We start from the raw sequence: 17,898 nt of genomic DNA on the forward strand, positions 1-17,898 counted from the left end.
TTTTTTTTTTTTTAAGAAATGGGATCTTGCCGTGTTTCCCAGGCTGGTCTCAAACTCCTGGGATGGAGCAATCCTCCTGCCTTGGCCTCCCAAAGTACTGAGATTACAGGTGTGAGCCACCACGCTTGACCTAATTAGCTTGATTTAGTCATTCCACAATGCATACATATTTTAAAACATCATGTTGTACACCATATATGTACAATAAAAAGAGAGTTTGCAAAAATATTTTATCTACATCATGTTATAGTACAGGACTTCCAGAATTTTTCAATTGCAATCATGGGTGAATTTATAAGAGTCTTATTTTTTGAGACAGAGTCTCGCTCTATCACCCAGGCTGGAGTGCAGTGGCACAGTCTTGGCTCACTGCAGCCTCTGCCTTCCAGGTGCAAGCGATTCTCCTGCCTCAGCTTCCCAAGTAGCTGGGATTACAGGCATGCGCTACCACATCCAGCTAATTTTTGTATTTTTAGTAGAGACGGGGTTTCACCATGTTGGCCAGGTGGTCTTGAACTCCTGACCTCAAGTGATCCACCCGCCTCGGCCTCCCAAAGTGCTGGGATTCCAGGCGTGAGCCACTGCGCCCACCCTTATAATAGTCTTTTGCCATTAAGGCTAGCATGCTACTTATTTAAAACTATTTTCTTAACAATGGAATGAGCATCAAAAAAAAACAAAACTAAGTGAAGTATCCCATATTCCATTCTTCTAAGTGCTAATTTCTGGATTTATGTGTTTAAAACTTCTTTAGTGTAAAACATGGTGAAACTGGCTCTCACTTACGGGGTCTGCCTTGTACCAGAATGTCATATATCATCTCACCAGTCTACTAATTAATATCTCCGTTTCACAGATGATATGGCTGGGGGTCAGAGAAACTGAGTAGCTTGGCCAAAGTCATGCCTGTTCTAGGTGGAGAAGCAGGATTCTAACCTGGGGCTGTCTGGAGAGAAAGTCTTGTGATTTCTCAAAATAGGCCAAATTAGCTTTGACATATATGAGTTATTGCTGCTGGGCTGATAGAGTAAGAAAGGGCTGTCATCTTACGTACTAAATATGCTCACACCTTTTAAGCAAACTTGTTGATAGTGTGTATCTTTTAGGTGTCTATTTTTCTGTCTTTGGGAATTTCATTGAAAACGACTTTCCCACTGTTTTCCTTAGCCTCCTTCAGTAGCAGTTTTTATTGGGGGAACATCCCAGATATGGTTTGACTGTGTCCCCATCCAAATCTCATCTTGAATTATATCTCCCACATTCCCATGTGTTGTAGGAGGGACCTGGTGGGAAGTAATTGAATCATGGGGGTGGGCCTTTCCCTTGCTGTTCTCATGAGAGTGAGTAAGTCTCTCGTGATGTGATGGTTTTATAAAGGGGAGTTTCCCTGCACACGCTGTCTTCTCTTGTCTGCCGCCATGTGAGATGTGCCTTTCACCTTTTGCCATGATTGGGAGACCTAGCCACGTGGAACTGTGAGTCCATTAAACCTCTTTCTTTTGTAAATTGCCCAGACATATCCAGTTGCCATGCCAGTTGGGTATGTCTTTATCAGCAGCTTGAAGATGGACTAATACAGTCCCTTTGTGACAATAGGGTGTATCAGTTTCCCACTGCTGTTGTAATAATTTACCACAAACCCAGTGGCTTCAGACAACACCAGTTCATCACCTGACCTCCAGTTCTGGAGAAGAATTGCTCCCAGAGATGTCCACATCCTACTTCCCAGGACCCCTGAGGCTGGGACAGGGGAGTCTGTTCTGGAGGTTGGAAAGCTGAAGCGGGGCTCCCAGGCTGAAATTCAGGTGTCAGCAGCTGCGCTCCTTCCTGGAGCCTCTTGGGGAGAATCTGTTTTCTTGTCTTTTCCAGCCTCAAGGGGCATCCACATGTCTTGGCTCATGGCCCTTCCTCCATCTCCAGAGCCATCTGACTGGTGAGGTCTTCCTCACTCTGAACTTGACTCTCTGGCTTCCCTCTTCCACTTTTAACGACCGCTGTGGTTAGGCTGAGCCCACCTGGATAGTCTACCATAATGCCCCTCCCCTGTCCCAGCCTCATGGGTCTTGGGAATTAGGATGTGGACATCTCTGGGAGCAATTATTCTCCCTACCACAGATTCATGTCCTTCCCATATGAGAAAAATCTTCACTCTGTCCCAACATCTCCCAAAGCCTAAACCCATCACCCATGATGAACCATCTCTACTGGGTGGGCATTTCTATATCTCTCTGTATTTTTGGAAAAGTTCTTACAGGTCTACAGTAAGAAATTCAAACAATATAAAATGTTACAGAGTGAAATGTAAGTCTCACTCCTAACCCAGATTTTTTTTTTTTTTTTTTTTTTTTTTTTGAGGCAGAGTCTCGTTCTATCACCCAGGCTGCAGTGCAGTGGCGTGATCTCAGCTCACTCCAACCTCTACCTCCTGGGTTCAAGTGATTGTCATGCCTCAGCCTTCAGAGTAGGTGGGATTACAGTGTGCACCACCACACCTGGCTAATTTTTGTATTTTTACAAAAAGAGACAGAGTTTTGCCATGTTGCCCAGGCTAGTCTCAAATTCCTGGCCTCAGGTGATCCACCCACCTTGACCTTCCTAAGTGCTGGGATTACAGGCGTGAGCCACCACGCCTGGTCCATCCCAGATCTGTAGCCTTCCAGGTCTCTTTTCCAGAGGTGACAACAGTTATTATTTTGTGTACTATCGCATCAGATGTTCTGTGCATAGAGAAATGTGTGTTTATGGCTTTTGTTTTTGTGCAAGCATCTTTTGTCCACCAATATGTGTTTTTCTTTTTGCCAGTCTTTCTGTGTGAGTACACATACACACGCACACGCACACACACACGCACACACACAGAGCTCCAAAAAAAAGAATTGTCTTCACCAACGCACAAGTAAGTTGCTTCTCAAATTGTGCTACTTTTAGCAGCCTTGCTGGAGCTGAACATGTTATTGTTGGGCTTGATATCCGGAGGCTGAATTCATAGCAGTGGAATTCTAGGGTGAGAGAGACCTAGATAGAGAGAAAGAAGATGGGATCTGCTAATTTACATGACAAGAACAACTCAAAGGGCAATGAAAGGAAAGATCAGTATATTCTCCTTTAAATATCTTGATAAAAATAGCTTGTTTGAGAAATCTAACCAGGTGAACTCCAGTTAGATCTGGTCTATGGGGTGATTTGTAGGCCATAGTCTCTTTGAAATTTTAGTTGATTTTGGGAGTCCTTTTGGGGAGTCGCTTATGATGTGCTCATCAAAAGGCCTAATGCCCTGTCCTGCCCATCTGCGCTTATGAAATGTTCATCGAGGAAGCAGGGAGTGGACTCACCCACTGCCTCCCATCTGCACAGGACCCGTCACTCAGAATACACATACTCCCTTTGCAAATTCTTTCCCACTTTATGCGCTCAGCACCTTGTGTTATTTTGGCCCTCATCCTAGTTGTGCCTGTCATAATTTATCATCCCTGTTGTACTGAGCAGTTCTTGAGGATATCATCAAGGTTGTCTGTGCCTCTCTCTCCCCTGTTTTTGTCCCAAGCTAGCACGGTGCCTGTTGGTGTTGATGAACAATAGGACTCAGTTTGGAGAGTCCTTTTTTTTTGTTATGAATTTTGATGATGCCAGATTAGCCCATTTCCTAGGAATGATAAGCTTGGCTTTGATAGATGATGGCTAACAATATTTTTTATTTGCTAAAGTTTAAAATGAATTAATTGAAAGATAGCCCTGACAACAGTGGTCGGGGCCTCCCATGTTCCTCTTGATGTTGTGTTTATTGTAGTGATACCCATTCTGCTGTCCAGGAGAGGTGGATGCAACTGAACATATAGCAACACACAGCTCCTGTGATCTGAGAACTTCAGTGTTTAAGATCCTTGCTTAGGAATGGTTGGTGAAGGCTGTTTCTAGGGGTGAATTCTGCTTTGTGACTGTCATCATTTTGTAGGCCACCAAATCCCTTTTGGAATCATCTTTGGAGGAACTGATGTAAATGAAGATGCCAACCAGGGAGAAAAGAACACAGTCATGGGCAGAGTTCTTGAGGAAGCCAGGTAATACTTGCGAGAATTTCACCCATGCCAAACATTTAAACTATGTGGATGGAATTAATGGAAACCAAAGACCGAGGGCACCAATTGTCGGGAAGGTTTACATCTTATCACTTAAAACCAATTTCATGTAACCTTTTCTTTAATTTGGTACATTTTTATTTTGCCACAAATCGTCATTGCTAACAGGTTATTGCACTGAAGTCTTCAACTACGGTTAATATTAGATAAGCCTCTTTAGAATGGTCTGCATGGAGCCAGGCATAGTGAGGCACACCTGTGGTCCCAGCTGCTTGGGAGGCTGAGGCAGGAGAATCGCTTGATAGTGAGGCACGCCTGTGGTCCCAGCTGCCTGGGAGGCTGAGGCGGGAGGATTGCTGGAGTCTAGGAGCCCAAGGCTGCAGTGTGCTATGGCTGCACTCCAGCCTGGGTGGTAGACCAAAGCCCTCTTCTCAAAAAAGAGGTGTTCTGAATGTAGAAAACACAGATCACAGACAAACTCCAGCCTTAGCAGCACACAAATTAGGGTCTAGTTTGCATCAGGTTTGCCCAAGTAGACTGTCTTTGGCATGGGTCTTATCTGTGTAGCTTTCTGAGCTATAAATGCCATTTGCAAGAAGGGTCACCAGTGGGACTTCTAAACTGTGGCTCAGGCCTTTTCCTTGGGGATGTCCCGCTAGCTGTCGCAGGGACCTGAGAGGTAGCTGCTGTGAGAACAGCTCTATGTGCTGTGAGTGGTGCTTCTCACAGGGGTCACTCTGATAATCCTTGGGGCTGCCCTGCACGTCTCTGATCCCAGATACTAACCATGGGCAGCAGCCTCCAGGTACCACAGCTACCTAGTATGTCTGCCTACAATTCTAATGCCCCCAGGGTGGGGGAAGTTATCCCCAGGTGAGAATTCCTTCCTGCGCTGTACTTCCCAACTTTATCCATGTCGACGTGGCAAAAAGAGGTTCATCGGAGGCCGTTGTTCTACACTGGCCCCTGCACTGTGCCGCAGCAGACCAGCCCATGACAGAAAGGAGTCACTTGTGCTGAGCACTGTGTAATAAACTGAACTTTGAAATGGGTCAGTCTTCTTTCAGTCTCTTCTGTTTTCTCTTCTCTTTTCCTGACAGTCTCATTCTGTTGCCCAGGCTGGAGTGCAGTGGCGTGATCTTGGCTCACTGCAACCTCAACCTCCAGGGTTCATGCGATTCTCGTGCCTCAGGCTCCCGAGTAACTGGTATTACAGGCGGCCGCCTCCACACTCGGCTAATTTTTGTATTTTTAGTAGAGACGGGGTTTCACCATTTGGCCAGGCTGGTCTCAAACTCCTGGCCTCAAGCGATCCACCTGCCTCAGCCTCCCAAAGTGCTGGGATTACAGGCATAAGCCACCATGCCCAGCCTGAAATGGGCCAGTTTTCTAAAAAGCAAGAAATTCCAGCCAACTTCAGTCAGCAGAATAGGGAAGTCTTCTCTGCTTTAACCCTGTGGGGCAACTAACTCGGAAATGTCCCATCTGCATTTTGTTTTCTGCGTCTGCTTTCTTCAGCCCTTGTCTGTCTGTAAAACACGCCTCCTCTGCTCAGCTCATCAGAACACTCATTCTGTTTTGTAGAATGAGGTGCTGCCCAATTCTAGAACTGCTAATAAAAGCCCATTCTAATCTTTGAACTAAATTTGTTGTCATTGTGTCTTTTGACAAGGCATACTTAGAAAATTATCATATTTGTATAGCAATTTAAGGTGGATTGAAAGGCTTGATTAAAAAAGTCACTCCCATTTCTTTGTCTAACAAATGCAATAATAAGAATTAAAATAATGATAAAAGCAGGCCGGGCATGGTGGCTCAGGCCTGTAATCCCAGCACTTTGGGAGGCCCGAGGCAGGTGGATCACTTGAGGTCAGGAGTTCGAGACCAGCCTGGCCAACATGGTGAAACCCCCATCTCTATTAAAACTACAAAAATTAGCCAGGCATGGTGGTGGGTGCCTGTAATTCCGGCTACTTGGGAGGCTGAGGCAGGAGAATCACTTTAACCCGGCAGGTGGCCAGGTGTGGTGACTCACGCCTGTAATCCCAGCACTTTGGGAGACTGAGGCAGGTGGATCACCTGAGGTCAGGAGTTCGAGACCAGCCTGGCCAACATGGTGAAACCCCATCTCTACTAAAAATACAAAAATTAGCAGGGCGTGGTGGCCTGCACCTGTAATTCCAGCTACTCCAGAGGCTGAGGCAGGAGAATTGCTTGAACTCAGGAGGCAGAGGTTGCAGTGAGCCGAGATCGTGCCATTACACTCCAGCCTGGGAGACAGAGCGTGACTCTGTCTCAAAAACAAACAAACAACAACAACAACAACAAAAGAACCCGGGAGGTGGTGGTCGCAGTGAGCCAAGATCTTGCCATTGCACTCTAGCCTGGGTTACAGAGCAAGACTGTCTCAAAAAAATAAATAAATAAATAAATAATTTAAAAAATAAAAAAAAATCAAAATAATGATAAAAGCAATATGAATCTCCCATGATCATATGAAAATTGTGAAAAAAAGCAGAAATTAAATCAAAAGAACTAACTGTACATGCATACCCCAAAGAAAGAACTAACTGTACATGCATACCCCGAAGAAAGAACTTTTCTGATGAGTCACGAGGTGCTCAGTGGGCTTCCTCGGGGTTTCCCCAGACAGTCGAGGGGCTTCTGTGCAGTTTGTCCTCCCACATGTTCACTGGCTGCTGATGTTAGAAGAAAGCCTCACCTATGTCTAGAACAATAACCCTGAATGCACAGTTTACAGATGGCCCAACGAGTACTGCCTAACTATCCCTTCAACCTTTTTAAATCTTTGAATCGTTGTAAAAAACAAAACAAAGTAAAACTGATCATTGATTTTAACCCAATCAATCACTAGCCATCAGTTTTCTGTGGCTCACCTCATGGCTGGGAAGCTCTGGCCAGGGAATTTGGGACACTTCAAGTCTTCATGTAGCTGGATCACCCTATTCCATACTGGAGACAGCACTCAGAGTTCTTTCTGGAGCCTCAGATTCCTTGCTTGGTAATGTAAGTGTCAGTCTCGCTTCTGAAATCCAGGATTACTGAGAGGTATCACTGCAGTTAGGACCCTAGTCCTTCCTGAGAACCCCTGAACATATGTTGTGGCAATGCAAGTATGGACCCAAAAAACCTGAGACAGGTCTCAGTTACTGTTTAGAAAGTTGATTTTGCCAAGGTTGAAGACACGCATCCAGCCTCAGGAGTCCTGATGACACGTGCTCAAGGTGGTTGGGGCACAGCTTGGTTTTATACATTTTAGGGAGACGTGAGACATCAATCAATATATATAGGAAGTACAGTGGTGTGTTCTGGAAAGGCAGGACAACTGGAAGCAAAGGCAGGAAGACTCAAAGCAGGGAGGGGTCTTCCAGGTCACAGGTAGGTGATAGACAAAAGGTTGCATTCTTTTGAGTTTCTGATTGGCCTTTCCCAAGGAGGCCAGATACACATTTATCTCAGTGAGTGGAGGGGTGACTTTGAATAGAATAGAAGGGAGGTTTGCCCTTAGCAGTTCCCAGCTTGACTTTTCCCTTTAGCTTAGTGATCTGGGGTCCCAAGATATTTTCCTTTCATACCACCTGATCATAATAGAGAGCACACACATGTGCCTGTGTGTGTGTTACAATAAAAAAAGGCATTAAAACACATTGGGGTTACCTTGGGGATCTTTTCTTATAGGTTTTCTTATTGCTGTTGTTCTTACAGTCTGCAAATTCATTACCTTTAGATTCCTGTAGTTGGTAACACACTGCCTTATGGAAGGAAAATAATTCTGTTTACAAAAAACAACATTGAATGAATCCATCTTACAGTATTATCATTAATATTATTCATTGTGTTGTTATTAAAGTAAACACTGATTTCTATTTTGGGGGATTATTGATCGAGGTTAGTGGGCAGGAAAGCGGCATGAATCAGAGTCCTTGTCCAATACAATATAGCACACTTTTCTGTAAAAGCAAGTATTGAACTTGTCTAGCTTTATAATGAGTATTTCGTTTTAATCAAATGCTTTTAAATAGTTATATTTTCCTATAGGGTCTATTTTGAAGTTTTTTTAGTATTAAAATTTTTTTCTATATAATATAGTATTTGAACTTACTTTAGCTTCAGCTTTTTGGCTTATACGTATTATAATGTAATAAGTACTTGATAATTATGTTATCAATATCAAAACTAAATGAAGAGTATTTGAAACCTATGGAAATTGTTTGGTGAAGGATCATCCAGGTACATATTAGAAGAAAATATTGTTGGCCAGGTGCGGTGGGTGGCTCACGCCTGTAATCCCAGCACTTTGAGAGGCCAAGGTGGGTGGATCACTGTGGTCAGGAGTTTGAGACCAGCCTGGGCAACATGGGGAAACTCTGTCTTCACTAAAAATACAAAAATGGTGGCGGATGCCTGTAATCCCAGCTACTTAAGAGCCTGAGGCAGGGGAATCACTTGAACCTGGGGAGGCAGAGGTTGCAGTGAGCTGAGATCTCGCCACTTCACTCCAGCCTGGGTGAAAGAGGGAGACTCTGTCTCAAAAAAAAAAAAAGAAAGAAAAAAGAAAGAAAAGAAATAATTATTGTCAAGCAAATGAGCAAGAGAGTTTGTATAAAATGAAACACCTCAAAAATAGCCTCATAAATAGGAAATATATAGCACACGATAGGTTAAACGAGGTGAATTTGCTGTTTTGTATGCATAAAATGGCTGAATATTGGTAGTTTCATAAGTTTTTTTTTGAGACGGAGTCTTGCTCTCTCACCCAGGCTGGAGTGCCACGGCGCGATCTCGGCTCACTGCAACCTCCGCCTCCCAGGCTCACGCCATTCTCCTGCCTCAGCCTCCCGAGTAGCTGGGACTACAGGCACCCACCACCACGCCTGGCTAATTTTGTATTTTGGTAGAGACAGGGTCTCACCGTGTTAGCCAGGATGGTTTCGATCTCCTGACCTCGTGATCCGCCCGCCTCGGCCTCCCAAAGTGCTGGGATTACAGGTGTGAGCCACCACGCCCGGCCAGTTTTCACAAGTTTTAAGCTGTAGATATTTAAGCCCAAAGATATTTTTTACGAAAAAATCACATGTGAAAGTGAGTAAATCTATTTCAAAATGGCAATGTTCAACTGAAAGTGCAAAAATGGTAGCTTTATGTTTGTCATAAGAAATGTGTGCTTTTTAAAAATTTAATTTAATTTCATTATTTTTTGGAGACAGTCTTGCTTTGTCCCCCAGGCTGGAGTGCAGTGGTGCGATCTCAGCTCACTGCAGCCTCCACCTCCTGGGTTAAAGCGATTCACCTTCCTCAGCCTCCTCAGTAGCTGGGACTACAGGTGTGCACCACCACGCCCGGCTAATTTTTGTATTTTTAGTGAAGATGGAGTTTCTCTGTGTTGCCCAGGCTGGTCTCGAACTCCTGACCACAGTGATCTGCCTGCCTCAGCCTCCCAAAGGGTTAGGATTACAGGCATGAGCCACCGCACCCCACCAATTGTTCAATTCTTAAGTTTCTCGGTTTCCAGTGTTCCTGGCAAAGGAAGGTTTATACACTCCCCTGAAGGGCCCATTGTCAGGCAATTGTTATTTAGCTACTTTTCTTTCTTTTTAATCTTATTTTCACAGGATAAAGTCTATTCCCCCAGACACAGTTTCCTTGCACCCCTTGTTAGTTTTCAGAGCAAATGGAGAGCTTCTCATAACTGAGGCCAGCAGAACAACCTGTGCTGGGCTCGAGCCTCCTTCCGCGTCAGCGCTGTGGAGCGCTTGGATTATGAAAGTGAGCCTTGGTGGGAAGTCCAGCGTGATCTCCTCTCCGTCCTTTCCTTACTTCTTGCTTCAGTAGGGGATCTGCAATGGAATGTGCCTCGACTGGTGACAGGGTTGCAGAGGAGGCAGAAGGAAAGCTTGGGGCAGACACAGGCAGGGGAAGCGGGGCCTTCTGGAGGAAGAATCTGCCATTTCTGGGTCCTGCTACAGGGAAGGAATCGTCCTTTCCTGATTCTCGTCTGCAGTAATTATTCCTGCGGTATTTGCCTGGTGATGATTTTTCCATTCGCACTGCATCTTGTTTATTAACTGGAATTCTACCTTACGGAAGACTTTCCCCTTTGATCCCATTTACTTATTTATTTATTTGTTATTCAGTATGGAAGGATCGTGGGGGCCGGGTGTGGTGGCTCATGCCTGTAATCCCAGCACTTTTGGAGGCTGAGTTGGGTGGATCACTTGAGGCCAGGAGTTCGAGACCAGCCTGGCCAACACGGTGAAACCCCATCTCTACCAAAAATACAAAACAAAAAAAATTAAAAGAAAGAAAGAAAGAAAATATTAGTCGTGCCCATAATCCTAACTACTCAGGAGGCTGAGGCAGGAGAGTTGCTTGAACCCGGGAGGCAGAGGTTACAGTGAGCTGAGATTGCGCCACTGTACTCCAACCTGGGTGACAAAGTGAGACTCCATCTCAAAAAAAATATATATATATATATGTATATAAAATATATATATTTTATAAAATATATTTTTATAAAATATAAAATATAAATTATTATTTATATTTATTATTTAAATTATATAAAATTAAAATATGAAATATATTTATACTGTATATATATATAAAAACATGGACTCATGGATATTTATCTTATTTTCCTTTACAGGTTATCTGTTACTATTTTTGTTTATTTGGTTGCTCAAATTGTCCCAGATTTGCCCACAGGAGATGCTTTGAGCTGATGCCTGAGTTTTTTTGACATGCTCTCATCATTCATCATTTTCTGAGCACTTTTCTACTTTCTGGTATCATAAAATGTTCCTGATTCATCTCCTGTCTACCGTGTCCTACTTCTGGAAATGGCTATTTCTCAAAGGAGTCCTTGGTCCTTTATAATTTTTGTTGTCTTTTTAGAGAATACTATTTAGAAACTAAGCTCTGTGCTTATTGCTTACTCAGTGTCATTTCTTGTAAGCCCCCTTAGAGCTTGGAAATGTGTGTATGTACATATGCACATATACGGCTATATGTGTGTTTATTTCATCACTAGAAATATGGTTCTCATTATTTGACATAGGTATGAAGCTTAGGGTTTGTGTTAGGCATCCAAATGGAAGTAAGAAGTAGGTAGAAGTCTGGGCAAGTTAGGGGAGGGGTCGGGAGTTTGTTGGTCAATATACAGATGCTATTTTTTTTTTTTTTTTTTTGAGACAGAGTCTCGCTCTGTCACCCAGGCTGGAGTGCAATGGCATGATCTCGACTCACCGCAACCTCCGCCTCCCACATTCAAGCTATTCTCCTGCCTCAGCCTTCTGAGTAGCTGAGATTACAGGCATGCACCACCACACCAGGCTAATTTTGTAATTTTAATAGAGACAGGGTTTCTCCATGTTGGTCAGACTGGTCTCGAACTCCCGACCTCAGGTGATCCACCCACCTTGGCCTCCCAAAGTACTGAGATTACAGGCATGAGCCACCGCATCCAGCCTTGCAGATGCTATTGAAAACTGAAAACTGGTGAGATCACCAAGGGAGTAAGTGCAGACAGAGAAGAGAAGCCCAAGAACGGAGTCTTGGAGCAGCCCATTTTTGAGAAATCAGAAAGAGGAATTAGTGAGACTGAGACTGAGTGGCCAGAAAGATGAAATGGAATGGTTTGGTGAAAGCCAATGAAGAAGCATTCCAAGGAGGAAGGGGAGAGCATATGTGTCTGTTGCTATTGATAGGTCAAGTAAGATGAAGACTGAGGATGGAACCGTTTAGTTTACCAACATGGAGGTCATTAGTGACCTTGAGCGCAATTTCAATGGTGCAGTCAGGGGAGTTGCCTGGAGTGGTTTAAATGAGAAGAGAGGCATTGGAGGTGTTGAGTCAAGGTAACATTGGGGCTTTTCTTGTCAAGGAGAAAAGAGAAAAAGGACAGTAATTGAAGCAGGGACTGTGGGATTAAGATAGTTGTTTTTAAGATAAGAGAAATAATAGCATTTTTATAATGAGTAGAGGGGAAAATAATGATGTGGGAGAAAGGTAGGAGGATGTATATTATCTACAGGAAGTCTTGAAAGATTGAAAGTCCTGACTTTATAAAATATTTTGTTAAGAATTTTCTTTTTAACTAAAAAAAGTCTGTCCCAATACAATGTAGACAGTTTGGAAAGTAACGCCGGGTGCGGTGGCTCATGCTTGTAATCCCAGCACTTTGGGAGGCCGAGGCAGGCGGACCACGAGGTCAGGAGATCGAGACCATCTGGCTAACACGGTGAAGCCCTGTCTCTACTAAAAATACAAAAAATTAGTCGGATATGGTGGTGGGCGCCTGTAGTCCCAGCTACTCGGGAGGCTGAGGCAGGAGAATCGCTTGAACCCGGGAGGCAGAGGTTGCAGCGAGCCGAGATCGTGCCACTGCACTCCAGCCTGGGCTACACAGCGAGATTCCGTTTCCAAAAAAAAAGAAAGTTTGGAAAGTACTGAAGAAGCCAGGGAAAAGCAAATTACCTAATTTTTTTGTACTTTATGTGTACTTTAACCATGACTAGCTTTTTGTTAGGTCATCTTTTAATTACTTTTATTTGTATGATTGTGACTGTATTTTCGTTGTTATTATTTTTGAAAATTTGGGCTGAATGACACGTACTATATATATATACGTATATATATATGTATATGTGTGTGTATATATATGTGTGTGTGTGTGTGTGTGTATATATATATATATATATATATTTTGAGACAGAGTCTTGCTCTGTCGCCAGACTGGAGTGCAGTGGCGTGATCTTGGCTCACTGCAACCTCTGCCTCCTGGGTTCAAGCGATCCCCCTGCCTCAGCCTCCTGAATAGCTGGGATTACAGGCATGCACCACCACACCCAGCTACATTTTTGATAATTTTAAGGTTCCAAACATGGTTTGAATGGCTGCATAGAATTCTCTCATAAATTCTGTAACCGATTCTTTGAGATTGGGCATTTATATCTTTGTTAGACACAACACCACAGGGAACAACCTGTGTCTGTCTTTGTGTAGTTGTCTGATTTTATCTTTAGGTTGAATTCATGGAGGTAGAATTGCAAGGTCTAACGATATGAACATGTGAATATATTGATGCAGTTTCTCAAATTTCTCTTCAGAAAGAATATTTGCATTTTAATTCACCAAGTGGGTATATGTTTTCATTTTCTCTCCTTTGTTAACATTGGGCATTTTTATTTTTAAAACTGCCAACCTTATATGTGATGCAATTCTTTCCTATTGTTCTAATTAGATTTAATTTGTTATTAGAGAAATTTTACTTTTCCTCACATTTTATGGTCCCTTGTATTTGCTCTCCTGTGAATGTCCCATTTTTCCCATCCTTTTTTTTTCCCTTGGGATGTTTGGCTTCCTTGTTAATTTTGAAGAACTCCCGCCCAAGGATAGTATTCTTCTTTTCTCCATGTCAGTTGCACATATTTCTTCCACATTAATTTGTGGTATTTCAGTAGTCTTTTAATTTTAATATAATCGAAGCTTTTTTATCTTTAGAATTAATTTCATAATTTTTTCTTTCTCCTTTTCATACCCTGCCTGTGGTATCCAATAATGTCATAGCTTTTAATACTCAGAAAACCTTTCCTGGGCTGAGGCCAGTTGCTTGGTCACTTGTATCATTCCAGACTCCTCTTGTCACCTTACCTTTTTTTCACTTAGCTTCTGAACCACCTTTTTAGATATGTGATAGAAGGTAGGAAACTAACTTTTTCCATGTACTGAACCACTTCTCTGGCTTTGTGCTATGTCAAATTCTTTTTTTTTTTTCTTTTGAGACGGAGTCTGGCTCTGTCGCCCAGGCTGGAGTGCAGTGGCGCGATCTCGGCTCACTGCAAGCTCCGCCTCCCAGGTTCATGCAATCCTCCTGCCTCAGCCTCCTGAGTAGCTGGGACCACAGGCTCATGCCACCATGCCTGGCTAATTTTTTGTATTTTTAGTAGGGACGGGGTTTCACCATGTTAGCCAGGATGGTCTCAGTCTCCTGACCTTGTGATCCACCTGCCTCGGCCTCCCAAAGTGCTGGGATTACAGGTGTGAGCCCCCGCTTCCGGCCTATGCTATGTCAAATTCTTAAATGTATTTGAGTCTGTTTCTGGCCTTGTATTTGGTTTTGGTCTTTCTGTCTTTTCTTCACTGCCAACACTGTTTTAATGATTATATTTTTAATTTATTTTGATATCTGTTAATACAAGTCTCATCTTTGAATTCTTCTTCTTCTTCCTCTTCTTCCTCCTCGTCCTCCTCCTTCTTCTTCCTTCTTCCTTCTTTCTTCTTCCTCTGTCACCCAAGCTGGAGTGCAGTGGCGCAATCATGGCTCACTGCAGCCTTGACATCCCAGGCTCAAGTGATCCTCCTGCCTCAGCCTCCCGAGTAGCTGGGACTACAGTGTGCTCAACCATGCCTGGCTAATTATAAAAACTTCTTTCCTGTAGAGATGGGGGTCTCGCTGTGTTGCCAGGCTGGTCTTGAATACCTGGGCCCAAGTGATCTTCCTGCCTCAGCCTCCCAAAGTATTGGGATTACAAGTGTGAGGCTCTGTGCCTGGCCTGAATTCTTCTTTATCAAAGTATTCTGATTGTTTGTCACCCAATTATATGTATAGGTAAACTTTAAAATTATTTTGTCGAATTTCAGTGGAAGTTCACTTGTGGATTTTGTCTGAATTATTGATTTTGTCATGTAATTTGGTAACAATGGACGTTTCGGTAGTATCGGCGCTTCCCATCTAAGAATGGGCTCCACATTTCCATGGAAAAGTACCTGTTAATACTTCTGCACTTCATGGCAAACATAAAGTTAATAAATAGATTACCTTTATATTCTTAATTTTGAGGGCCCTTGTGCATTTCCTAAAGAAGCAATTGAAAGGAGGGAGATGATAACATTGAGCACCCATGTGCACTCAGTAAATTGTAATTGTGTCCCCATAGTCTTCCCTTGGCAGAGTTAGTGGAGTGGACAGGCTGCCCTTGAATGTTCAGGGTGGATTAACCAAGCAAGTTCCTTGCTTCTCTCCTGCATCTTGATTTCTTGCTTTTGATTTTATCCCTGCCTCTCCGAACTTGCGTGGAAGGAAGAGAAAAAAACAGGAAGTTTTAAGCTTCGTTTGGTTTACTTCTTGCATATACAACTTTTTTTGATGTGAGTTGAGATTAAACCTAATGGCCAATGACCACAAGTAATAAAGATTGATTGCATTTTAAATTTAGTGTCTTACCTTGTCTCTCATAATTTGTTCCAAAGAGCTGTTTCATAGTTCTTTTAATTGAATTCTGGCCTAATTGTTTCTACTATTTTTGTTCATTTACTAGATTTGCTGTCGCTTTCACAGAGTCAATGAAGGAAATGGCACAAGCGCAGTGGGTATGTGTTTATCTGGTGGTGTTGTTTTGGTCGTGCTGATGAAATTGCAGAATTCGGCCGGGCGCGGTGGCTCAAGCCTGTAATCCCAGCACTTTGGGAGGCCGAGACGGGTGGATCACGAGGTCGGGAGATCGAGACCATCCTGGTCTACACGATGAAACCCCGTCTCTACTAAAATACGAAAACTAGCCGGGCGAGATGGCGAGCGCCTGTAGTCCCAGCTACTCGGGAGGCTGAGGCAGGAGAATGGCGTAAACCCGGGAGGCGGAGCTTGCAGTGAGCCGAGATCCGGCCACTGCACTCCAGACCGGGCGACAGAGATAGACTCCGTCTCCAAAAAAAAAAAGAAATTGCAGAATTCGAGAACTGAAAGGCAGCCTTACCGAGCTGATAGTGTTCCCATGGATGGTGCCTGTTGTGGCCACAATAGTGTGTTGTTTCCCATAGATTGATTTTGTGTGTGTAGATGCACCTAAAATGTCCCTGATATTTTTTGATGTTGTTATTGAACGACAAAAATAGCCCAGTAATGTGTTGTCCGTGTTTCTTTGTTGTTGTTGTTGTTTTGTTTTGAGATGGAGTCTCGCTCTGTCACCCAGGCTGGAATGCAATGGCACAATCTCAGCTCACTGCAACCTCCACCTCCCGGGTTTAAGCAATTCTCCTGCCTCAGCCTCCTGAGTAGCTGGGATTACAGGTGCGCACCACCATGCCCAGCTAATTTTTTTGTATTTTTAGTAGAGATGGAGTTTCACCACGTTGGTCAGGCTGGTCTCGAACTACTGACCTCAAATGATCTGCCCACCCCCACCCCCAGCCTCCCAAAGTGCTGGGATCACAGGTGGAGCCACCGAACCTGGCCCTGTTTTCTTCTGTGTTCTCAGATCGGGTGATTATCAGCTGCAGCATAAATGTTGCGGCAACCTTGTATACATGAGAGTAACCATCGCTTAGGTGACAGAGGTAGTTTCCTGGGTTGGACCGTTTATTTGAAGAGCTTTAAACAGACAAGAGTTTGTAGATCCATAAGTTAATTCATTTATTGACTTTTTATTCATGATGGCTCAGAGGGCAGGTATATGAGCTGGTGGGAGCCTAACTGAATTCTCAGTAAGGAGCTATGTGAATGCACCATACAGCTGGTGCCTGCAAAACTAAAGAAAAAAGCCAAAGGTCAGGTTCCCTTTGGTGGGCGAGGTTGCTGTCTCTGGCGGTGGGAACTGCACTGAGCCTGCTCCACCAGTGCTGTTAGGGCTTGTGCTGTGCCAGTTCATCCACTGTGCACTGTGTGTATGCCCTGATCATTTGCAGGCTGTGCCCTTCCTTTATGGAATTGCAATTTGCAAAATGGTGGTACTTGGGAACTGCTGCATTGGGACAAGGGCAGAACCCAGTCATCTGTGGTCTCTTCCAAAAGCTCAGGATGCTAGATATCTGTGAATGTGAAGTTGCACACGCCCCTGACTGCGCATGGTCTTACTCTTTATGTCAGACTTTTCCCAGGCAGAGCATGGAGATTGTATTTCCTAGTGCAAATTAATGACTTGTCAATCTCAGTATTAGAAAACCCAACAGGCATCCTGGTTTCCAGTTTTACTGTAGTACTTTTTTTTTTTTTTTTTTTTTTTTGAGATAGAGTCTCATGCTGTCACCCAGGCTAGAGTGCAACGGTGCTATCTCAGTCCACTGCAACCTCTGCTGCCCGGGTCCAAGCGATTCTCCTGCCTCAGCCTCCTGAGTGACTGGGACGACAGGCATGCACCACCACATCAGGCTAATTTTTGTATTTTTAGTAGAGACACGGTTTCACCACGTAGGCCAGGCTGGTCTCAAACGCCTGACCTCAAGTGATCCACCCACCTCAGCCTCCCAAAGTGTTAGGGCTACAGGTGTGAGCCACTGCACCCGGCCTATCTGTTGGACTATCTGTCTGGCTTCTTAAGGTAGTTTTCAAACCAGTGGTTACCACAATGGGGTCCCTGGACCTCTGAGGTTCCCCCGGACTCTTTCAGGGCCTCCACCAAGTCAAGCCTTTTCTAAATAATAATGCGAAGCCTTTTCTTTTGGCGTTTCTCATGGTGTAAAACGCCATGATGAGTAAAAGTGCTGCTGCCTTAATACTAATAAAGGCAGGAGGCCCATCTGTGCTAATATTCACTGATTAGTCACCGTCACCCACTTAAGTCAATTTCACTTAAAAATGTCCTTGATGAAAAAATACAAATTATTAGCTTTTCAAATATTAACCTTTGAATACATGTTGTTACGGTTTTTTTAGTAGAGACGGGGTTTTGCCTTCTTGGCCAAGCTAGTCTTGAACTCCTGACCTCAAGTGATCTGCCCTCCTCGGCCTCCCAAAGTGCTGGGATGACAGGCGTGAGCCACCGCACCCGACCTTTTCTCTCTCCTCTTTTTTTTTTTTTTTTTTTTT

At 43.8% G+C, this 17,898-nt stretch overlaps 1 protein-coding gene across 1 annotated transcript in view; it reads left to right on the top strand.

Annotated features, from left to right (window-relative positions):
• GLT1D1 (glycosyltransferase 1 domain containing 1) overlaps positions 1-17,898 on the top strand; it is a 122,733-nt gene that overhangs the window by 20,447 nt on the left and 84,388 nt on the right. Inside the window, exons 3-4 of the mRNA XM_017867537.1 lie at positions 3,953-4,058; positions 15,416-15,467. Coding sequence (XP_017723026.1) covers positions 3,953-4,058; positions 15,416-15,467 — 158 coding nt within the window. The remainder of the gene's footprint in view (positions 1-3,952; positions 4,059-15,415; positions 15,468-17,898) is intronic.

Source organism: Rhinopithecus bieti, unplaced genomic scaffold, assembly GCF_001698545.2.
Source record: "Rhinopithecus bieti isolate Rb0 unplaced genomic scaffold, ASM169854v2 scaffold_3615, whole genome shotgun sequence".
NCBI lineage: Eukaryota > Metazoa > Chordata > Mammalia > Primates > Cercopithecidae > Rhinopithecus > Rhinopithecus bieti.